A 25,025-nucleotide genomic window follows, 5' to 3' on the forward strand; every position below is an offset into this window, starting at 1 on the left:
AAATTTCTGAGATTGTACGCACGCTAAACACATCTTCACTAATGTTGTAGAAAATAAGATTCTGGGAAGTTCAAAATATTATGAAAAGGAAACAGTCATTGTTTTTTAGAACTGCTGTTTCCCTTTTTGGTTCATGAATTTACAAGAGGAACCACGCACAATTACATTAGAAAGTGAGAGAATTTATGTATCAGGACCGCATTTAACACCAGAAGATTCGCTTACAAAAAAAAAACACCAGTAAGGAGAGAGAGAGAGAGAGATAGAAAGAGAAGCCTAGATGCCTTTTCTCGCAGATCCTGATTTGCCGTCCTTGGGTTTCCCTAATCTGTTTTGGCCTTGGTGCTATGCAAATGAATATATATCATGAAGTGCGTCATCCTCCTCCTCCTCTCTCTCTCTCTCTCTCTCTCTCTCTCTCTCAAGAAAAGTCGTCGAAATTAGTTCCCCCATCCCCCTTCTCTATCTCTCTCCCTCCTCCTATCTCTCCCTCTCTCACACACACACACAAACACACAGACGATCTTCTGTCGTCCTGAAATATGAAACAGTTATCAAAAGTAAAAGACATGGGGAAGTTTTGCACCGACAAAGAAGAAGAAGAAGAAGAAGAGGAGAGAGAGAGAGAGAGTCTAGTTCACACTCTTTATTTTTTATTTTGATCATTTGTCTTTAAACTTTTTTATGAAAGCTCTCAGCTAAAGAGTTGGGATATGAGTTTCGTGCTCTCGTGTACATTCATCCTTAGGTCTCATTTTTGTTATTTTCTTTTTGTCTAACAAGTTTTCATTCTAAGCAAAGCAAATAATGAAGCAGAAGCTGCCTGCTCATATTTGCATTTATTATTTTTATAATCTTTATTAATGTAAATTTTTCTTGTGACTATAAATTTCATACTTGTTTATTGTGCACACACGTGTGTGAGCGTATGTGTACAGTGAAAATATGATATGACACTTATTCGAAGGAACACTTGCAACAACAAGCTAAGTAGACAAACAAATAGATAAATGCTTATAATTCACATCTTCGATTATGGAGTCCAAACACCAAGAACGCAAGGAGGCTTAAGTCATTGCTATGTCCTTGGGTCATCCAGAAGTTAGGTCAAATGTCATTCTTGGTACTTGTTTGCCACCAGGAAAAATGCCTAGTGTGCTATATAAAATATCGTTTAACTCTCTCTCTCTCTCTCTCTCTCTCTCTCTCTCTCTCTCTCTCTCTCTCTCTCTCTCTCTCTCTCTCTCTCTCTCTCCTATAAAAAAAACTATTTATTTCACGCGTGCAAGCAGCCTCTTCAGGTCCAAATAACAGAAATGAGCTTGTAGTCATCGACAGAGCTCCAGTTTTGCGTTGCAGAAGGTCTTGAAGTACAAAAAATATCTATATTAAGATATAGATGATTGCTAAAGGCACGCACATGAATCAGAAAACATCCAAATTCAAGAAGATAAATAAATTTCACTGAAGTGTAATTTGAAAGGGGAATTCACTTGGCAGTGAATTTTGTCCATGATGCGCATTGTAATTATGTGTATGAGTATCTAGGTCGACTGATGTCAAAAATGATTATTTCACTTTTGAATGATCGCTCCTACTTGGAAAAGGGAGCTTTTAACTTCAACTTTGTGAACGCATTATGCTATAAAGTACGTTCATGATTAATGAACATTTTTCATTGTTGGTCGAATCTACTTTAAGGTAATATCGGTTCTCTCCCCCCCCCCTTATTTATTTGTATGTTTCTCTTCGTAAGGGAGGGTTCTCCGTTATTCACAGTAACTGGCGGAAAAGGGAAATCATGTAACGTGTAATCCGGTTCCCAGTCCAATTCTCTGTCAGATTTTGGCTTTTACGTAGTATTCGGTGGATGTAATATTCAACACGGTTATGCCAATTTTTCCTCACAGAGGGAAAAGAGAAAAAGGTAGAAGTGAGAGAAGGCTGTGGAAATTATCATTGCTATATGGTCATTGTCACTGCTGATGATGATGATGTTGTTATCATTATCAGGTAAAATAACAAAAGCAGCCATTTTGCATTAGGAATGTTCTACCCTTTCATCCGTTCACTTTTATCACCTCCCACACAGATATCCACTTCCTGGATTAGAGTTGGCCCAAATTTCCCTTCTCATTCGAGAACAGATCCTTCGACCGAGACCTATGAGTCTGGAAGCTTATATCAAAGGTCTTATCAAAATACTTGACAATAATAATGATAACGTTAATAATAATGATAGGGGCAAAACTCCTCTTTTGAAATATGAATTGTTGACCAGCGAATTGTCAGGCCAACACGACATCCGCATAGTCATAGAGGGAACAAAATAAGTGGAACCAGTATACTACTGCATATACTCCGGAATCATAGCGGGCCTACTGAGGCCATGTCTGTGGTTTAACTACTCCCCACCATACCGGAAGTGAGTACAAATGCAATTCCTCTCCTCGGGATCAGTGAGGTGAAGTATGCGTTAGAAGCAGGTAACCTCGACTACAAACAGATGATAAGACAATCTTCGTCTTTGAAGAGCAGAGTAAATACGTTGTTGGCCTGGCAAATCACAGGTTTTAGTATACAAAGAGAAGGTTGGTCTTAAACCGTTGACCAGTGATTTGCCAGGCCAGCACTATATCTACTCAGCTCCCAATGATTTTTATTTATTTATTTATTTATTTATTATTTTTTTTTTTGTCCAAAGTTTAAAAAATCTTTCCAATGCCTCTTCAGCTTTTATTATCACTTATTATTCCCCTACCAACAAAGAGTAGGGATTGTATATTTATCCTCCATTGGTCCTTCTGTCCGTCTGTCATTGTCTGTCACACTTACCTTGTTATCAGAAATGCTCCTGCACACATAAGGTTTTTCAGTCTGACTTCGTGCAGAGGTAGACCATCATACATAGAAGTTGAGGAAGATGGATCGTCTATCTGATCCATCGGTGTGTCAATGAGCATTTTCATTTTTTTTATATATTGTGTGAGAACTTTGCCGAAAAATGAAATTATGGATTTATTCTCTATACATTTATTACTCGCTTTAACTTTCACATTATACTTTGAGCTGTAAGAGATAGAGACTTCAGTCACACTGATGAAGCCCTTTTTCAGATGGCATCGAGATTAGTAGCTTTGTGACCATGACCATGGGTGTCGTACTAGAAATAGTTGCTGTCTGGGGTATTTGTGTTTCACGAAAGTGCCTTTTGAAGATAATGCCTGAAGGATGGACCTCTTCAAGGGCGGTAACGGTGTCTTCTCCCCCTTATATCATTTAGAACTGTCATAGAGAGGAGTGGGTAAGGGGGAGGGCAGTATCAGCCGTTTATTGCTTTAGAAACAAGTTTTGTTACGTACAGGTTGACACTGTTTTTAAGGCTGTTGGTATGAAAATTGCCATGATTTATTACTGAAAGAAATCATCTCCCATAACACATAGCTGGCTTCACTTTGAAGGTGATGCTTTGCAGCGTGGTACTGTCAGAGTGGAACGAATCGCAGGTTATCCCTTTCACGTTTACCTGCTTGCTCAGAAGTGGGTTCGTTGGACTCATGGAGTAACATTTGTAAAACCAGAAACCGCTGCTGTATTCACCCGCGCAGTGACGATAATCTGCGGTGAAAGAAGAAGAGGGTCTCAAGACTAATAAATTTTTATGACTTGGGAAAATAAGTTGTATTACCGGCTGAAGTTAAGATGTAATTTGTATGACCAAGGAAAAACTGAAGGTGTGAAAAACGATAAAATCAGTATGGCTTGAGGTGTATGGATGAAGAACAAAAATTATGTATAAGGCTAAAATGAAATGGAAATAAGGTTCATAACAGAAAAAATATGAATTACTGAATGGTTATATCGAGCATTATTGCTGCATCGCTTGGTTGCTTATGCATGCATTATCCAAATCACTGACCGTCACACTGAGTCTTTTGGCACAGTCAAACGCAGCGAACAAACAGTCACACTCACACTCAAGATATATAAAGGCTCAGAACTCCCATGGGCATTCCAGTCCATCTCAAGCTGGAGCCACCACCTTCAGTGGCAAGATAAATTCTCACCTTAATCGGCGCACTGTAGGCATTACCTGAGATTCTTTGCAGTGTCCCTTTGGCCCCTAGCTACAACCCCTTTCATTTCTTTCACTGTACCTCCGTTCATATTCCCTTTCTTCCACCTTACTTTCCACCCTCTCCTAACAATTGTTTCATAGTACAACTGCGATATTTCCCTCCAGTTACACCTTTATGACGTTTTTACTCTCAGTTCCCCTTTCAGCGCTGAATGACCTCATAGGTGCCAATGCTTGGTCTGTGGCCTACAGTTTTATATCTATTCCATTCTAAGGTAAATCCTACTTACTGTGTGGCCCACCTTTGTGCAACTGCTCAGAAGAATTCGCTAAGCTTCCTTTGTCACAGCTTGAAAAAGATCCTTACGAAACACAGATATCATCGAGTGGAAAATGTGGAGGTCCTGAACAGTGCAAAGACTGATTCCATTTACAATATAAGCAGGAAAAGACTACATTAGATGGCATTTTTAAAAGAATGGATGACAGTTCAGTTCCAAAGAAAATATGGCATCAAGAAGACCTCTTTTGGGCTAACTTGACAAATGCTTAAGAATAAAGTACTCAGAACTGAAGTCTATGAAGGCGGAGAGTAAGAAAGGGTCACTGAATTTGTGAAGAGCAGTAATGCTTAAGAGAACCATGATATTGAGCTTGGGGTGAAGGGAAATGATATGAGGCTAGGAACCTCATCCCTGAAAACTTACTGAGAAACTGGATTTCAGTACCACAAAACATACATTTTTTATATATGTTATATTATATATATATATATATATATATATATATATATATATATATATATATATATATATATATATATATATATATATATATATATATATATATATATATATTCACGAGCCTACCCCGAGGTTAGTCTGTCTACCCTTAAACACAATGTAAACTCATCTGACTACGTGGCTAAACTCGTGAGAAGAAATAAGTTAATAATAAATTGAATGGTTTTCAAAAGAAATCCAAGACTTCACTAATTAGATTTATTGCGAAGATCAGAGGGATATTGCAAAGGGAGCTCCTCACTAGCTCCTTGGGACTGATATTACGTTAATCACAAAAGAAAGTGCCAGTATAACAATATAAACAGACTTTATGATCTATGGTGAAAAATCTGTACTACAGAAATACTTCCACTCTGAAATAAAATCAAACTATGGGGAACCTGTAAAGTTAAGTAAATGTACAGAGATCTGCCACGTGGGCATATAGGTCTTCAGGAATTACTCTTGAAGTGTTCTTTCACGCCGGGAATTCAGGAATTGGTACTGTGGACGAACAAGTAGACACAGCATCAAACGCCTATTCAGCAAGACAAACTTACTGTCACTATCATGCAAGGATAACACTTTTGCGGTCATGTGGGGATTGCTGAAGGCTGACAGGGTTCAATATGCAGTAGCAAATGCTATGAAATGATTACACTACTTGAAATAAAAGAATTAACACTTCACTCATTTCTCAGAACTCCAAGGGGTGGAAAATCAGAAAGAATGAAAATTATAGTGGAAGAGTGGGCGTCGTAACAACTCCAAATCCAGACTTTATTTTTTCCCGTAGGATCTCTGTCTTGAAGAGTGGGCCAGACTTTCCAATAAGGCAAGGGAGTTCGGTGGGACTATTTACACGACAAAAGTTGATTGGGTCAGAAAGGGAGAGGGGGATCAGAGATCGACCCGGCACGGATTCTACTCGGATGCTGCCTAGTAACAAATTTCTCGTGACCCCTGGTCAAGGTCCTTATATAACCTCTGGTCCCACCGTCCAGTCTCTGTCCCACGTGTGGCGTTTGTCCGTTAACTTGCTGGCTCCCATGTTTTGGCGTTATCAAACAGGAGCAGTGCTGGGACAAGGAGAGGAACGACAGCACCCAAGGGAAATTAAGGTTGACAAAGGTGGGATCAAGGCTTAGAGAGGAGGGGTGGAGTCTTTTCATGAAGGAGTGGAGCTTCACGTGCTCTTGAAATAGGAATTGCATGTTACTATTTGTATATATATATATATATATATATATATATATATTTATTTATATATATATATTTATATATATAGCAATTGCACATTATTTGTATATATATATATATATATATATATATATATATATATATAACAATTGCATGTTACAATATATATATATATATATATATATATATACACATATATATATCGTGTGCGGATAATTCCCAGGCGGACAATTTCCATTCGGATAACTTCCATGCGGAAAACTGTCAGTTTGGGCAATTGCCAGGCTGACATTTGTCACCCGGGCAATTGCCATTGGTTCGAAAATATAACAGATATAATGAGGGAAATAGTTACATCATAGTTACGGCATGTGGAATTGTTTTTTTTTTTTTTGGCTGTTTCTTTCAGAATTACAGTTTACTTATATTTTAATTATAATTTAGTTACATAATTTAGTTATTGGTTCGAAAATATAATACATAAAATGAAGAAAAAAAAGGTAAGGCAAAAATATCACAATTGAAGTAAAGAAGCTTATATTTCAATAAAATCACATTTAATTCCAAAAAAAATATATTGATATAAACCATGTTTTAATCCTATTATGCAACTTCGGAAAATATGTAAGTTATAAGCCGTGGAACGTAGAAAGGTAATTTTATCGTCAGGATTATAGCGGCTGACTATCTGCTCTAAACGATTGTTTATGTTCTTATACTTAGTGGTAGTAAATTTCTCATCTCCTTTTCCATGTGAAGCACTTTTGTTTGGGATAAAACTTCCTCCTTCATGAGACGATCTATGAGTTTCCAAATGTTAGGATGAGGATGTTCAGCATTATTTGATAGCGCACTGCGAAATCCTTCGAGACTGTTGAGTTCTTAGGTTCATATTCCAAACGGAAATTGGAAACAATGGAGTAGTTCTTCTGCGATTTCCACCTCTTCCTCTCATGACTCCGATGTAATTTACCTCAAAAACGAGAGAAATTCTTCAGGGATATCGTCATCCCCTGAAAGTTCCTCAAAACCTGTGGGCACATCACCAATTGGTAAAAAAGCAAGTGAAGAGGAACAGCGTATCCTAAGACAAAATTCGTTATCATTGTGGCATCGAACCTTAAACCCCAAATCAACAATTTCCATGTAATTCGCTTGGCAGAAGTGGAAGAAGCATCCACTCACATCAGTGTCAGGAAAAGTACATTTAATTGCGTTAAATGATCCTTTTTCAAAGTCACTCAATATAGTTGTTGGGTGTTGTTGCAGGAAGTCTTGGATTTTTTTGTAACACATTTTATAAGATTCCTCTGTTTTGTTAGGAAGAAGGGCAAATATACGAGGAAAACTAGACTTATCCACTTGGACATGGATGGTGAAAAGCTGATAAAAAATTGCTGGTGACACCTTAAAGGTTCCATCAACGGCCCAGTTTCTGTACCTTCTTAAATGTTCAAACCCTTGTTCAGTAGCCAATATCAGAATGCGATTATGGTCTTCAGCTCCTGAATCATACTGCAGAGACTTTTCCCCAGATGAGAGAAGTTGAAAATATGTTGAAATGCAGAACCCTGCCCTTTCCATGGGGATTACAGGAGCACTGAAATTTTGCTGCCTCCATCGACGAATATTTCTACTTAGATGCTGGACGTCTTCTACTTCAGCTCGCGTGCAACTGTCCAGCGGCGACAAACAGCTTGCAACTAACGATCTTGTAGGAGAATTATTCGAGGCAACATCTTTTAGCTTTACAACAGCACACTTGGCATCAACTGTACTTTTAGATGCTTCATGATTATGTTCGTTGATAGTTTTTATCAACTCGTAGTTTTCGGCTTTTGATTTTGTGTGTAATCGTCCTTTACATGAATTTTGTTTCCTCTTTGCACACTCCCAGTAAATTACAGATTTTTCACTATTGTATCCATTTTGATGGTACATGTACTGCAGACCATCAACTACAATATCTTTGCCACGCTCACTTTTAATGGTAGAAGCCATAGCTAAGGGCTGTAGAAAATAAGTTAAAATGTTCACTACCAGAGTCTGGAAGTGTGAAATACAATAGATGGAAGCATGAAGGACTAAAGTATTGCCTAGGCTCACAAACAAGCACTTTGCTTAAAAACACTTAACAGAATATTAACTAAACGAGCAATTTTGTATAAAAACACTTATTCTGACTCAACTAATATTTTTAAACAAGGATTTTGCTTTGGACCACTTATTTAAACTACAGATATCCAATCAATCAATGTGTAAAGGAGTGCTTATTAGGAATAATCTTTTATAGGAAACAAATTGCCAGCCGGACTATTGCCACAATAGTCCGGCTGGCAATTGTCCTAGAACCCACACACACAGACACACACACACACACACACATATATATATATACACATATATACACATACCAATAAGCTACTGTCATATTCATTCTTTAACTTTTGAATCAAGGATGAACCTCTGGTGCAGAAAACATTATTATTATTATTATTATTATTATTATTATTATTATTATTATTTTTATTATTATTATTATTATTATTATTCAGAAGATGAACCCTATTCATATGGAACAAGCCCCAAGGGGCCATTGACTTGAAATTAAAGCTCCCAAAGAATATAGGGTTTATTAGAAAGAATGAACAGAAGGTAATGGGAAATACAGAAAGAAGAGATCCCACTTATTAAAAAGAAAAAAAAAATTAACAAATTAATGAATAAATAGATAAAGATGTAAATACAGTTATCCCTCAATTATCCGGAACGCCATTATCCGAAACTTGTCATTATCTGATACACCTGGACCGGCGATAAAGACCCCAAAGGTACTTGATGTGTATAAATTGAAAAATAAACTTATAAAACCGCCCTCCAATGGTTGGCAATACAGTGCAGCCTCAAGAAAGACAGACTGAGAAAGGGTTTCTGGGGGTGGGGGAGGCCCTCGAGTTTCAGTGGTGGGGGGAGGGGGTTGGTCGGATGGCTTGGTGCCATCGGAGAGGAGGGGCAGTAAGGCAGGGTAGAGGAAGGCTCTGAGGTGTTGTTTTGAAAGGTGGGTGGAGCTGGGGGATCTGTGGCTGAGAGCGAGTGGGGATGCATTGTTGGACGGGTGAAGAGGGCTAGGTAGACCTGACTTGACACAGCTGGTTTGGTTTTGCGTGTTTATGTTTTTGATGTAATAATTCATTTTTTATTAAAGAATATGTGCAGTACAGAGAGAGAGAACATTAATTGGGGTAAGTTTACATGAAAGTCTAAGTACAGTAACACACACTCCTCTTTTTATTTATATTTTATGCTACAGTATTCTCGTTAATATTTTTCTGTATTTTCTCATTTCTTATTCTTTCAAACCAAAATATAAAGACATTCATGTCCATAGGGTAGAGAGAGAGAGAGAGAAAGAGAGAAACGGCTGAGATGAAATATCAAGTGATAAAATATTCTCTTGTGTACACTTTTGATATTAGTGATATTCATACTTAGAATCAAGTAAAATTGTAATAAAATATGGTAAAATAAATCAAGCAAAAAAACAAAATGGCAACACGCACTTACTCACTAATTCCGTGGTGTGGGCAAATTTGCTACAGCCTTTTGGTTTTGTGTTGCCTACATATGAAATTCGGATTTTCAATATTTTCACGGTGATTAGAGGTGAAACATCAACAGTGATGAAATATTCTCCTGTGTACTGTTATAATATGTTTGATAATCATACTTTGAGCGAACTAAACTTGTAATAAAATACGATACTGTAAATCAGACAAAGCAGAAATTTTGACAGCAGGCACCTACGTATGCACGCACTCATTAGATGGTGCCGTGATCTTCCTGTAGTTTGTTTAGTTTTTTGTTTTTATATTAATGGTACTCTAATTAATACTTCATTAAAGTATGTATACAGTACTGATATACAAGAGAGAGAGTGAGAACTGAGGTATGTTTACATTAAAGACTAATGCAGTGACACACACGCTCGTACACTATTTTATTAATATTTTAAGCTACAGTATTCTCATTTATATTTTTATTGCATTTTCTCACTTTTTGTTTTAATTTTACAAACCAAAGGATAATTCAGTTGCATGTGTAGAGAACGTACGTATGCACACACTATCCATACCGTCGGTGAACATGGTATAGTCTGTTTGGTTTTGTCTTGCTTGCATATGAAACTTGCATTTTAAATATTTTTATGTTGATTAGAGATGAAATATCAACAGTGGTAAAATATTCTCTTGTGTGCTGTTACAGTATGTGTGATAGTCAACTAGACTTGTAATAAAAATGGTACAGTAATTTAAGCAAAATTTAAAAAAAAAATGGTAACATATACGTAAGTATGCACTTGCTCATTCGATGGCGTCATGAACTTCCTGGGGTTTTAGTTTCGTGTTTTTGTTTATGATAAAGTCATTCATATTTTATTAAAGGATATGTACAGTACAGAGGGAGAGAGAGGGTTGGGTGGCAGCTGAGATATGTTTACTTTGGTAAACAAACGAATAGGGAAACAGCTGTTTTGCAATTTTGAGGGATTTTACTTTAACATAAAGTATGTTAGTTTACCTTTGTGAACCCATTTTACATTTCTGTACAAAAAAAAATAATACCATTAATACATTCATTTCTTTTAGCAAGTAAAAGTTATTTTCCTAATTCTCTCGGTAGTAGGCTCAATCAGATGATTCTGAGAATTTAAACATTACAGATAGTGGGGCGATCTTTTTTTTTTATTTATAATATGATGATAAGATATCAGTATAATAATACAGTATAAATGGATTCTGTAAGTAAAATAACAGTTTCATCATCATTATCTTTATCTTAAATACAGTTGTAATAGCCAGTCTGACTTTTGCAAATGGATACTATGAGTGTAACATCTGAGCTAACCTACGTCTATAGTTACAATATGGTAACAACAGATAAGGAAGATGCTGTATAAAAATACATCAAAGGTCATAAAACCATGGTAGGCTGTGGGTAAACACAGGTAGGTTACCTGCGTACTGAACTGTGTCATTTAGGAGGGAGAGAAAATGAAGGGCTTGTATTTTTTCAAAATGTATTAATGCATTATATCTTATTATAAATATAGGGAAAAAAGTTAAATAATTGCCTTTTGCATAAAGTTTTCAGTTTAGAGCGTGATGCTTGTTGTTTATGAGCATACTGAGTGTTTACAGTTATGTGGTATTGACAAGGTTAGGTGAGGAAGGGTATAGAGGTGCCCTTAGATACCCTAGATATATTTACATGCCTTTATTCGGATTTTGCCATTATCCAATGGACCCTTGGCTCTATTAATCCAGATAAGAGAAGGATTACTGTAGTTTATTAAAAACACGAATAGAATTGTATTAGGGTAGTAATGAATTGCACCTTTGCTTGAACTTCTCAAGTTCCAGTTGCACAACATCCTCTGAAGGGAGGCTGTTCCACAGTCCAGTGATGTGAGGAATAAAGGGCCTCTAGAACGGGGGAAGTTCAACAGCAAAGCACATTCACTGCACACTGGTGCTGCTGTTCAGCAAATCTGGTTGCTCTCAGTAGGAAAAGTTTCACGTTCAAAGTTTCACAACATCAGCTGTTTCTTTTACCAGCAAAGAAAGCTCATGAGCTGCATGTTGGCCTCCCCCCTCCCATCTACACATACACGGTGCTACTCACCATTCCATCACTATACGGTCATTCTCCCTTTTCCCCGCAAGACCAAACCACGTCAAAACCTATGGACAACTTTAACATGGAGAAAGTTTTAACTCACTGTCAATATCGTTATCTCTGTCGGGAGTGGAGAAGAGCATTTTATCATGATCCTTGAGGGCGTCCCCAGCAGTCCCAGATACTGTCCCCAGTCGGAGGCTGTACTCGTGATCTATGCCGGCTACATGGAAGGAGCTGTACTCGGCATACCGGGACTCCCCGTCCCAGTCGGTCATGTCCACCCGGAGCACTTGGGTTGCTCCATTTGTGAGGGCGTGGAGCACGTCGTTGCCTGTCGATCAAGGGGCACAGTCACTAGTGTGGAAGTTGGCTTGCTCATGATATGCTTATGTCTGTTTATTTATTTAACCTTGGTTTTGATTGATTTATGTACATGTTATTATATCAATGCTTTCAATATGTTTCTTTTTTCGGGTTAGTGTATTTCCATACCTATTATTAATTATGCTTTAATATACGTTTCTATTTGGGCTGTGCTTCTCCACAGTATTTTATACAGATATGAGGTTTCTGTCTTAATGAAGCCTTCTTTGAAACAGACGATATCTTTTAGCTTGTTCTACAATGCATGAGCATAATGATAATAATATGAATAATGATACTGCATTCTGGTACTGTGTATTAATGGACTTTGAACTGAGCGTGTTATCAGTTAAAACGGAATTACATTTTTTTTGGTGAAGGGTATTTTGGTAACTCGGGTCACTTCGAAATAAATACATAAATATATTTCTGGTTGTAAATGAGTATCCGCATTTATGATTACGGGTAAAAAACTGTATTTTAAAATAATACGAGCAAACCATAAAATGGTAGCTTTCGACTGTAGGCACTCCGGATGCTGAGTCTTTTTCGTGCATCTCCTTACAAGTCGAGGTGGCACTTATCACAGAAGCAACAGTTGAGGACTTTTGCAACTGATCACCAAATTTTGCAACAACTTAGACGATCTTAGCATTTGGTAAATACACGCAAGACAACAGCCAATGCAGGATCACTAGATCAATTGATAACTCTTTTATATTTTGTGAGACGTTGTACAGCATTTCTTCATAGTTTTATTTTTTACTTATGAACACATTTCGTCCTTTCCTATGAGAACGATAAAATGAAGCAAGAAAGGAAAGGAGTGGGAGTTAATCCACAAAGCATCTTTGAAGGCCTGGTTATTGGAGTAAGGCAAGCAGATGCAAGAAAACAATTCCAAAGCTTAACAGACAAGGAAAAAGACAGTCTTTTAAGTTGTCTCTTGAGAATGAGAAGTTTATAGGAGACGAATATTTCCAGTAAAACCTTGCCTATTGATGTTTCATTTAAAACAAAGACCCTGTAGGAACCGAGAAGAGCCTCACCTATCCAGTACTCGGTGTCTGGACTGCCAAATCCAATTCTGTAATCGCGCCATCCTCTGTTGAAGTTCACCTGGGTACCGAGAGGTCTCCGGAGAAGGACGACGGTCCATCCGCCATCGTCGACTTCTTTCTCGCCCATGTCACACCAGACATCGGCCCCTTCGCCTGCAATTCCACACCTAGAATAAAAAAAGCAAATTTTATAATACTATATATATATATATATATATATATATATATATATATATATATATATATATATATATATATATATATATATATATATATATACAGACGCTTCTCTACTTTTGAACTTTCAACTTACGAACTTTCAGAGATACAAACATCTGTGATCGTAAATTAAAATTTGTTCGGAGCACTCCGTCTGCCACCCAGAAGTTCAAATTTTGTATTGCGTGCCTTGGCCTGGCTACAATTTTTCCACTACCCACGCCGAGCAGCACTCTAGCTGACGCCAATATGCCAGTAAACCGTCCCAGACTCTTGAGTCTACACAATTGTTTGAGACGCCATCGCTTGTGCGCCGATTAATTCTTTTGATTTTATCGGGAAATATGAAGCCCATCCTTTCTCTGTCATGGCTAATGGCAAGCGTAAAGCAAGGAAGACAGGATTATGGGGGAAAAAATGCCAGAAAAAACGTTCATCAGCGGTGAAGAGAAGACCAAGCCAGGATTTAAGGCGGCGAAGGATAGGCTAACTTTACTGCTGGGTGGCAACGCATCGGGAGACTAGAAGTTAAAACCTCTGCTCGTGTATTGCGCGATATTATCACAGCTTACTTTGTATTTAGTTTTTATGTATTATTCGTATTAGAAAAGTGCTCTGTAAATTATATTGTTATCATTTCAATTTAGGACTTACTGTATTTAGGTTTTATATGTCATTCGTATTAGGAAAGTGGTCTATAAATTGTACTATTACCATCACAATTTAGGACTTACTGTATTTAGCTTTTATATATCATTCTTATTAGTAAAGTGCTCTATAAATTGTACTATTATCATCATAATTTAGGACTCACTGTATTTAGGTTTTATATATCATTCGTATTAATAAAGTGCTCTATAAATTGTACTATTATCATCATAATTTAGGACTTACTGTATTTAGATTTTATATATCATTCTTATTAGTAAAGTGCTCTATAAATTGTACTATTATCATCACAATTTAGGACTTACTGTATTTAGGTTTTATATATCATTCGTATTAATAAAGTGCTCTATAAATTGTACTATTATCATCATAATTTAGGACTTAGTATATTTAAGTTTTATATATTATTTGTATTAGAAAAGTGCTCTATAAATTGTATTGTTATCATTTCAATTTAGGACTTACTGTATTTAGGTTGTATATATTATTCGTATTAGTAAAATGCACTATAAATTGTACTATTATCATCACAATTTAGGACTTACTTTATTTAGGTTTTATATATCATTCGTATTAGAAAAGTGCTCTATAAATTGTACTATTATTATCACAAGTTAGGACTTACTGTATTTAGGTTTTATATATCATTCGTATTAGTAAAACACTGTATGTACTGACTTCACGTTTATCAAATTGTACTTACGAACAAATCAAGATACGAAGAGCCGTTCGGAATGTAACTAGTTTCGTAAATAGACGAGCGTCTTACGAGTATGTATGTACATATATATATACATATAAATATATATATATATATATATATATATATATATATATATATAAATATATATATATGTATGTATAAACATATATACAGCTTACTATATATAAGACATTGGTCCGCTTAAATTATTTGCTAACACTTAACTTATGTTAACCATGGCATCTATGTAATACACACACACTCATGCTCTCACGCATGTCCTGTATGTGTTCATATGTATATGTATATATAGATAGATATGCACATTTACATAATATAACCTCTCTGGCGCATGATTTATATATCTTTCATAACCACTAGGAAAATTAAAGATTTGCCTTTGTTAATGACTTAGAAATAAAATAGAAAAACAGTCAGGACTTGCAGCCAGTCTTTAGTTTTCATAGTGGTTATGATATATAGACTATATACACACAAGCACATACCAACATATATATATATATATATATATATATATATATATATATATATATATATATATATATTATATTATATATATATATATATATATATATATATATATATATAATGAACCACATTAAGGTCAATTGGTCGTAATCTCTTACTGAATCTTTTAAGAACAGCATGTGTCATCTTACTTCCTAAGATTCTCTGGCAGCAAAATGGCCGGGCCCTGTCCTTGCATTCTTTCTCTCCCTGTCGTCTTCTCACAGAACCTATCTTCACACAAAGGCCTGGTGGAATTAAACACTGAGATGCAAAACTAGACTTTATTTGCAAATTTACTGGAAAGTAATTCAAAAAGCTACGGACATATAAATGGAAATCATTACCGTAGGAAATTCTGATACACAATCCATCGAATTAATGATTCTAGAGTCTAGACCAACCAATACTAGTGACTAACTCCTCGGTCATCAAATAAAATAAATAGGTCAAAGTCTAGTATACTCCCAATGAGTACATTCTCGACCTCTTACTCAGCAAAACATCTGAGGAAGACGAGCAAAATCTTCTTTAGTTTCCCAAAACAAAAAAACCCAAATTCCTCCCACGCTGTTCAAAAAAAAGGTGCACATTACAGAAATGGAGAAAACAACCTACAGTTTGGTAAATAGATATGATCCTTACCTCGAAACAGTGTGCAAACCAGTTCTGGTACTGAGCACAACACAAGTCTCATTACTTTTCGAGACTTTTCAAAGGGTTCAGTGTTGATCTTCTAATGATTCCCTTTAACCGACCTAATCCCTTCTCACCTTGGGACTCCGCACAAACACACGTTCCTCACCGGAACCTGGACACTTCTGGCGAACGTACATACAGTGTCATCTCACATAATCCCACGCATTGAAAATTCTGACGGCATCCTTACTTAACGAGGAAATGCGTCAGATGCTAGCTAAACATTCTTCTCCAAGATTTTGGGAAAGTTTTCCTCTCCACTTGTTAATTGAACATCCGTTGTGTATTGTAATTCATAGCATACTTGTGACATACATGCTTTTCAGATACAGTAGTGTTGTTTGTAAGATGTCTCATTCAAGTTAGTTTTCTGCATGCAAGTAAAACGTAGCTAATCTGCTACTTGAGTTTTACTTTGTGTTTATATTTTTTTATTTTATTGCTCTTTACTAGATGAAAAGAGAAGAAAGAATTTCTTGTTCTACTCACGTTTGAGGGTAAATGGTGTAGATTCCACTTTCGTTCTTTCCTGATCGGAGGTCATGTCCTGGAGGCCTTATGGTAAGAAAAGTAGAAAAAGAGAGAGAGAGAGATTAGTTGAACGCTGCACGTTTGCCTAAATGCAATAAATTTTTCTTACATTCTTTAAACTTGATATTTCCTCATAAAAAATGTATATATATATACATATATATATATTATTATTTTTTTGCTTTTTGCTCCTAGTCTCTGATTTCTGCTGTTATATAAAATATTTGGTACTAAATTTTTTATTTGATCTAATTCTGTTTAATATATTTGTGCAATTATCTCGTCATAAGATTATGGAAACTAACACCAGTCATTCTTGAACTTGATAAAGTTTCAAGGGAATTGTTCCTATAACCCCGCCCTCCTCAAGAGGCGATTCACAGCCTTCTTTGGTAATGCACCAAACTGTATCCAATTCTTTCCGTTTCCTTTTTCCCCTTCAGACCTTTGCTAGATTCTGTCAGTCCTGGTTAGTTAAGTCCAGTCACTTGGACTTTTTTTTTTTTTATCTGTGCTGGACAAGACCATTTACTATGACTTTTTGTTCTTGTCCCTCATGTCTTCCGTATTAAAAAGCTTGAGTTAGGAAAGGGTTTTCAGCTGAACGTTTATTCTTCTCCTATTTTCACATTCACCAAGAAGACTACGTTTTTGATAAGGTTTGTTTGTTTGTCAGCTGTATGAAGCAAAACGTTATATACGATATTTTAGGAATTTTTTACGCAAAATGGGTCATGTTTCCAATTAGTGATTAGATTTTTGGAGAGATACGAGTGTGTTTATCAGGAAGAGGAACTGTAGGGTGTATTAGCTCAGCCTTTTGTGGAATGTTCCAGGTATCCTTACCTAAATTAGGTTACCCAATCTTGTAATTACAGTAATCGTGATTGTCAACAAGTGATCAGATTTTGAGAGAGGAATGTAACTTTTTGGGAATAGGGGCCTTTTTTGGGGATGGCAGAGGTTTGCACTTTTCCTTTGTTCATCAAAATCTGGGCTGGATAAGACCGTTCACCTGAAATGTGACCACTTCCTTTCCTTGTACTTTCTCATTCAGAGGTAAGACTGATGAAGCCATGATCTAAACTCTATTTTTAATCCTCCTTTTCGCATTCACCCTTTGACCTGGTATGAGTGAGGCCATTTTGTATCAACAGAGAAGAAGTAGAAGAAAAGCCTCCCTAGCCATACCTGGTATCGAGGTCGCTTCGTTTTTCCAGCTGGTTTTTCACCTCTTCCTGAAGCTGCTGCACCTGACCTGACAGCTGATTTTTCACCTGTTTGTTTTCTTCCTGAAGCTGCTGCACCTGACCTGACAGCTGATCTCTCACCTGTCTGGTTTCTTCCTGAAGTTGCTGCACCTGACCTGACAGCTGATCTTTCACTTGTCTGGTTTCTTCCTGAAGCTGCTGCACCTGACCTGACAGCTGATCTTTCACTTGTCTGGCTTCTTCCTGAAGCTGCAGCACTTGATTTACCACGCTACTGTTAATCTCCTGCTGATGGGAAGTGGAGGAACTATTTTCCTGGCCTTCCTTCATCTGGGACATTTCTGCCTCTAAACTGAGCATTTTTCTCCTCAGCTCTGTCAGTTCGCTGTCTATTCTGCGCAGGAGAATGTGGGTGGCTGATCCTGCGGGTGATAGACAGAAGTTGGTTGAGTCTGATTATAAGGAAGAAGATGGTGTCACGTGAGTGATGGACAAGGAAAGAACGGCTCTAACTTTTAAAGTTAAATAGTAACTGTATCTTTTATATATATATATATATGGTGTTCTTTTTTCTGTATATTTTTGACTCCCAATTTTCGGAATTCTTATTGTGGGAGCTTCGTCGCATGTTACAACTGGAAGCCTATATATGAAATGGATTAAAACTCGATTGTAAAATAAAAATTTTGAGTTTTATGTTCTAAACTGTAACTACTTCATTATAAGCTTTCATTAATCGGGTCTGTTATGTAGGGCAGAGAATTTCGGTATAGACAGATGGGGGAGGAGTATTGCTTTACTTTTTTCCCTGTTACAGGTGTTATATAGCAAGACTTGGTTAAATATATCAAGTATGCTGGAGAGGTCAGTAAAATTCATACCAAACGCACAGAAGAATGGAAGCGACAGTTTGAATCTGATTTGTGACTTTCTTTGGAAACAAAATGTCTTGTAAGAACTGCATGTTTTTTTTTTTTTTTTTTTTTTTTTTAGATGACTTCTCTTTGTATGAAAGCGTGGGAATGCTACGCTTACATGTACCACCAGTTTGGGACTGTCAGGGGATATTTGATAAATCTGTGAACGAATAGTGTGAAGGAGACAGCAAAAAACCGCTTAAACGCAAAAGAAGGGAATGGAATATAAAATGTAGGCCAAAGGCCAAGCGCTGGGACCTACGAGGCCTATCAGCGCTGAAGGGGAAATTGAGAGTACAAAGTTTTTAAAGGTGTAACAGGAGGAAAACCTTGCTGTTGTACTATGAAACCGTTGTTAGGAGACGGTGGAAAGTGAGGTGGATGACAGAGAATATGTACGGAAGTACAGTAAGAGTAATGAAAGGGGCTGTAGCTAGGGGCCGAAGGGACGCTGCATAGGACCTTAAGTATTGCCTACAGTGCACTGCGTGAGGTGCACTGGCGGCACTGCCTCCCTACGGGTTAAACACTAAAGAATTTTGTTCATTGGTGGATTTTGTCTAGACCTAAAGGATTTAGGGTGGAAATGATACCAAGACATCCGATTCGAAAGTGTTTGTGACCAAATGATTATATTCATAGACGCAAGCACCAGGCACTTCAAAATTTTCGATCTGTGAGAATGGGAATTTTAACTGAAGAAAAATTTCCCCACTAATTTTCAACCTTTCTAGCTTATTTATGAACTTTATGTGTGTATATATATATATATATATATATATATATATATATATATATATATATATATATATATATATATATATATATATATATTATGTATTTTTTCTCCCATTATTTATTATTATTCGTCAGTGTTTTACGGTACTTGAGGGAGAACGGTAACATACTGATGAAAATAACAAGTAAACCAAGATAATAAAACATAAGTATTTTAAGTATAATAATAATAATAATAATAATAATAATAATAATAATAATAATAGAGGGAGAGGATATAAGACATCAAGAGCTGCAGGACACAATCAGGAAAGAATATATGGAAGAGACTTAAGGCGATGCTCAGGTCAAAACTCAACGCCGGAAACATGACGAAAGCCATAGACACATGGGCAGTACCAGTAATCAGATACAGCGCAGGAGTGACGGAGTGGACGAAGGCTGATCTCCGATGCATAGACCAGAAAGCTAGGAAACACATGACAATACGCAAAGCACTACATCCAAGAGCAAATACAGACAGACTATACATAACACGAAAGGAATGAGGGAGAGGTCTATTAAGCATAGAGGACTGCGTCAACATCGAGAGCAGAGCAATGGGGCAATACCTGAAAATCAGTGAAGACGAGTGGCTAAGGAGTGCATGGGAAGAAGGACTGATAAAAGTAGACGAAGACCGAGAAATATACAGAGACAGGAGAATGAAAAACAGAACAGAGGAATGGCACAACAAATCAATGCACGGACAGGACATGAGACAGACTAAAGAACTGGCCAGCGATGAAACGTGGCAGTGGCTACAAAGGGGAGAACTCAAGCAGAAAACAGAAGGAATGCTAACAGCGGCACAAGATCAGGCCCTAAGAACCAGATATGTCCAAGAACAATAGATGGAAATAACATCTCACCCATATGCAGGAAGTGCAATATGAAAGACGAGACCATAAACCACATAGCAAGCGAATGTCCGGCGCTTGCACAGAACCAGTACAAAAAGAGGCATGATTCAGTAGCAAAAGCCCTCCACCGGAGCCTGTGTAAGAAACACCAGCGAGCTTGCAGTAATAAGTGGCACGAACACCAACCTGAGGGAGTGATAGAAGCCGATCAGGCAAAGATCCTCTGGGACTTTGGCATTGGAACAGACGGATTGATACGTGCCAATAGACCAGACGTGATGCTGATTGACAAAATCAAGAAGAAAATATCACTCACTGATGTCGCAATACCATGGGACACCAGAATAGAGGAAAAAGAAAAAAAAAATTTATAAGTGTCAAGACCTGAAAATCGAAATAAGAAGGATGTGGGATATGCCAGTGGAAATTGTACCCATAATCACAGGAACACTAGGCGCGATCCCAAGATCCCTGGGAAGGAATCTGGAAAAACTAGATGCCGAAGTAGCTTCAGGATTCATGCAGAAAAGTGTGCTACTAGAAACAGCGCGCATGGTGAGAAAAGTGATGGACTTCTAAGGAGGCAGGATGCAACCCGGAACCCCACACTATAAAAACCACCCAGTCCAATAGGATGACTGTGATAGAAAAAAAAAATTATTATTATAATAAGGACTACTGGTGACATTTCCAGCGTGCACAGGTCCTGTTCCAAATTGCTAACAACAGTTCATAGTGCAAATTCGGGAAGATATTGATGCTTTTATTATTTATATATCGTAGGCAAAGCATATTTATGTTCGATGGGAAACATTAATTTCCTTCAAAATGACACGGAAGATAAATAGCGGATTTGAATTCCTCTCATTCCAAGGTCAGACTAAATATTGCCGCCCATCCCTTTATGAATCAAGATTTCCCCGATGGCGTCTGTCGTGAAATCTAAAGTTTTCATTCACAATTACAAAGCGCTGGTTTTCGGCGTCGTTTTCGTCACCCATTGCCGCTAGCACCAGATTTTGAAGGATTGTTTCATGTTTCAGTCAAGTGTTTGTTTTCTTAAAGGGGTAGGGAGGAGGGAGGGGGTAGATGGTGTTTCTCCACTTCACATAACCCTCATGTTTTTCCAGGCTTGAGTAAAAGTTACTTGTTTTTAATTTCGATTCCTTAACATGAAGCTCAATCCCCCCCTCTTTTATCCCGGCTAAATTGAGGGACTCCCACTTTCAGTTACAATTCCTTACCATCTAGATCAGCGTCGGACGTTCCTGCCTCGGGCTGGGCTGTCGTTCCTATGCCGGAGTTCTTCAGGGTGACCTCAGCGCTGGCGATCAGCTGTTGCAGGACCTCGATCGGCAAAGTATGCACTAAGCAGTCGTTTTCCGTCAGACGCGGCACGACGGCGGCGGAACTTCCCACTAATGTAACCTTCGTTAGGAATAAAAAGATGCTGACAGTCACGGCTCTTGCCCACGCGGCCATATTGAGGGTTCGCAGGCATCTGTTGAACTAATGATGAACTCCTCGAGATGGGCTGTGCTGTTCTTCACGATTAACCACGCCCTTCGTACCCTGACACGTGACTGAGAGAACAAACCACATCATCATTTAATAAGATTTACAACGAATTATTATGTCAAATAAAGGTCAATGAATGGATAAAATACTTTTGATTTTATTGGAACACAATCGAAAAAAAAATCATATTTAAATGAGTAACAGGCAACTCTTAGTGGAGGCTATTCATGATGTTGACACCCGACATTTTAGCCTGTAACAAGTCGTCTTAAGTAGGAATAAATTGATACTGGCGGCTCATGCAAATTCAGATCTCTTTCTTCTCTTCTCTCTCTCTCTCTCTCTCTCTCTCTCTCTCTATATATATATATATATATATATATATATATATATATATATATATATATATATATATATATATATATATATATGTATATTATGTATATATATTATATATATATATGCATACATACGTATTTATATATATATATATATTTATATATATATATATATATAGAGAGAGAGAGAGAGAGAGAGAGAGAGAGAGAGAGAGAGAGAGAGAGAGAGAGAGGTAAAACATCGAGGACACTTGAAAGCACGTCAGTAACTGAAAAAGGTCGCTGTGAAATCCAGGGATTAATTTTCCACAGATATGACTGGTTATGTGGGGCAGGTGTGGAGGCTTAACTCTTAAAGGGAAGTTCATCCGTGGGCAAATTTAGATATTGCAAGGTTTTGGTTCTCTGAACTTTGAAAAACTTCACTTTGCCCTGTAGTTGGCTGAGACTCATTTTTGCAAATTCGCTCCTCTCTTGTACCTGTCGTGTCGTATAAGTTTAAGATTTGTTTGGGCACATGTTTGGGTCCACGGTATTTTGACGCCGTTACAAAAATTTTCGGTTTTGAATCCAAACTGGAATATTTTTGTGGTCAAAACTAAAATCTTAGTTTTGATTTAAACCCGAATAGATGGGCCCCTTTCTCCTCCTCCGCCACTATATTGAATCAATATTATATTGAATTAATAATTTATGATCAAAACTGAAATTTTAGTTTTATTAAAACCTGATTAGATTGGTTCCTCTTCTAGATTGAATCAACCTATTATCCAATCAATATGCTATCGACCACCTGGCCTCTTGTTTCGATATGTAATAATTATTGCTGAAATCACGATAATAAACATTATCCATCCAGAGGATAATAATTTGCAAAGAAAGCTTAAGATCTGGATTGTCCATATGGACAAATAGCATTAACAGATACGTAATTACAGGTATATCTTACCGTAAATGCATTCTATGTATTTATAAATTTCATAATTTTATCAAGCAAAAAATTTCGTGCTCAATTGGATGGACACGCCAGAAAGCTTTACACATCACAGGCTGGATTTTGTGGTTGGCTGGATGTAATGTATGTTGTTTTTGATTTGTAAATGCTTTAGCTATCCTCGGGTTTACACGGTATTTAAGGTATGGGCAATTGCACAAATTCAGCCTTTATTATTTTGTAAATGACGCATGAATAATCAAAGACATTCATTTAGAATGTAGCGCCTACTATTTGTGATGTTATGTTTCTGCAGCGCAAAAATTTCTGAGATAGTACGCACGCTAAACACATCTTCACTAATGTTGTAAGAAAATAAGATTCTGGGAATCTTATCATAAGAAAGAAGCAGCCATTATTTTGTAGACTGTATACATTTTCAGTTCTGAAGAAACACCATTAGAAAGTGAGAGAATTTATGTATCAAGGATGCCAGAAAATCTTTCTGAAGAACACCAGTGGGGAGAGAGAGAGAGAGAGAGAGAGAGAGAGAGAGAGAGAGAGAGAGAGAGAGAGAGAGAGAGAGAAGCCTAGATGCCTTTTCTCGCAGGTCCTGATTTGCCGTCCTTGGGTTTCCCCAAACTGTATTGGCCTTAGTACTATGTAAATGAATACAGTATATATCAAGCAGTGCGTCATCCTCCTCCTCCTCCTTCTCCTCCTCTCTCTCTCTCTCTCACTCTCTCTCTTAAGAAAAGTCTTCGAAATTAGTTCCCCCATCCCCCTTCTCTATCTCTCTCCCTCCTCCTATCTCTCCCTCTCTCACACACACACAAACACACGGACAATCTTCTGTCGTCCTGAAATATGAAACAGTTACCAAAAGTAAAAGAGATGGGGAAGTTTTGCACCGACATAGAAGAAGAAGAAGAAGAAGATGAAGAAGAAGAAGAAGAGAGAGAGAGAGAGAGAGAGAGTCTAGTTCATAGTATTTTTTATTTTGATCATTTGTCTTTGAACTTTTTTATGAAAGCTCTCAGCTAAAGAGTTGAGATATGATTTTCGTGCTCTCATATACATTCATCCTTAGGTCTCATTTTTCTTATTTTCTTTTCGTCTTATAAGTTTTCTTTCTAAGCAAAGCAAATAATGAAGCAGAAACTACCTGCTCATATTTGCATTTATTATTTTTATAATCTTTATTAATGTAAATTTTTCTTGTGAATATAAATTTCATGCTTGTTTATTGTACACACACACGTGTGTAGGCGTGTGTGTAAAGTGAAAACATAATATGAAACTTATTCGAAGGAACACTTGCAACAACAAGCTAAGTAGACAAATAAATAAATAAATGCTTATAATTCACGTCTTCGATTATGGAGTCCAAACACAAGAGCGCAAGGAGGCTTAAGTCATTGCTATGTCCTTGGGTCATCCAGAAGTTAGGTCAAATGTCATTCTTGGTACTTGTTTTCTACCAGGAAAAATGTCTAGTGTGCTGTATGAAATATCGTTTAACTCTCTCTCTCTCTCTCTCTCTCTCTCTCTCTCTCTCTCTCTCTCTCTCTCTCTCTCTCTCTCTCTCTCTCTCCTATAAAAAAATATTTATTTCGCGTATGCAAGCAGGCTCTTCAGGTCCAAATAACAGAAATGATTTTATAGTCATCGACAGAGCTCCAGTTTTGCGCTGAAGGACGTTTTGAATTACAAAAAATATTCAGGGAAGTTTAAGTTATAGATGATTGCTAAAGGCACGCACATGAGTCAGAAAACATCCAAATTCAAGAAGGTAAATAAATTTCACTGAAGTGTAATTTGAAAGGGGAATTCACTTGGCAGTGAATTTTGTCCATGATGCGCATGCGTATCTTGGTCGACTGATGTCAAAAATTATTATTTCACTTTTGAATGATCACTCCTACTTGGAAACGGGAGCTTTTAACTTTAAGCCT

At 37.1% G+C, this 25,025-nt stretch overlaps 2 protein-coding genes across 3 annotated transcripts in view; one reads left to right on the plus strand and one right to left on the minus strand.

Annotated features, from left to right (window-relative positions):
- LOC136836368 (uncharacterized) overlaps positions 1–25,025 on the plus strand; it is a 269,452-nt gene that overhangs the window by 105,400 nt on the left and 139,027 nt on the right. The window lies entirely within an intron of this gene.
- LOC136836364 (fibrinogen-like protein 1) lies at positions 3,018–21,785 on the minus strand. Of its 2 annotated transcripts, XM_067100554.1 has the most exons (7): positions 21,525–21,785; positions 17,898–18,145; positions 17,704–17,843; positions 16,471–16,536; positions 13,152–13,330; positions 11,840–12,070; positions 3,018–3,618 (listed from the first exon to the last, which is right to left on the minus strand). In XM_067100554.1, the coding sequence occupies exons 1-7, from the start codon at positions 21,760–21,762 to the stop codon at positions 3,425–3,427; spliced, it is 1,296 nt and encodes a 431-aa protein (XP_066956655.1). In that variant the 5' UTR covers positions 21,763–21,785; the 3' UTR covers positions 3,018–3,424. The 2 variants fall into 2 exon arrangements, with proteins under 2 accessions (XP_066956655.1, XP_066956654.1); XM_067100553.1 differs by having other exon boundaries at positions 3,317–3,618; positions 17,704–18,145; positions 21,525–21,762.

Source organism: Macrobrachium rosenbergii, chromosome 56, assembly GCF_040412425.1.
Source record: "Macrobrachium rosenbergii isolate ZJJX-2024 chromosome 56, ASM4041242v1, whole genome shotgun sequence".
In the NCBI taxonomy this organism is placed as follows: Eukaryota; Metazoa; Arthropoda; class Malacostraca; order Decapoda; family Palaemonidae; genus Macrobrachium; species Macrobrachium rosenbergii.

Excerpts from the sequence above, each read along its gene's own strand:
- LOC136836364 (XM_067100553.1), bottom strand. The coding sequence starts at position 21,762 with ATGGCCGCGTGGGCAAGAGCCGTGACTGTCAGCATCTTTTTATTCCTA. Across the intron at positions 13,331-16,470 it reads TACACCATTTACCCTCAAAC|GTGTGGAATTGCAGGCGAAG; the intron begins GTGAGTAGAACA and ends TTTTTATTCTAG. Across the intron at positions 12,071-13,151 it reads AGACACCGAGTACTGGATAG|GCAACGACGTGCTCCACGCC; the intron begins GTGAGGCTCTTC and ends CTTGATCGACAG.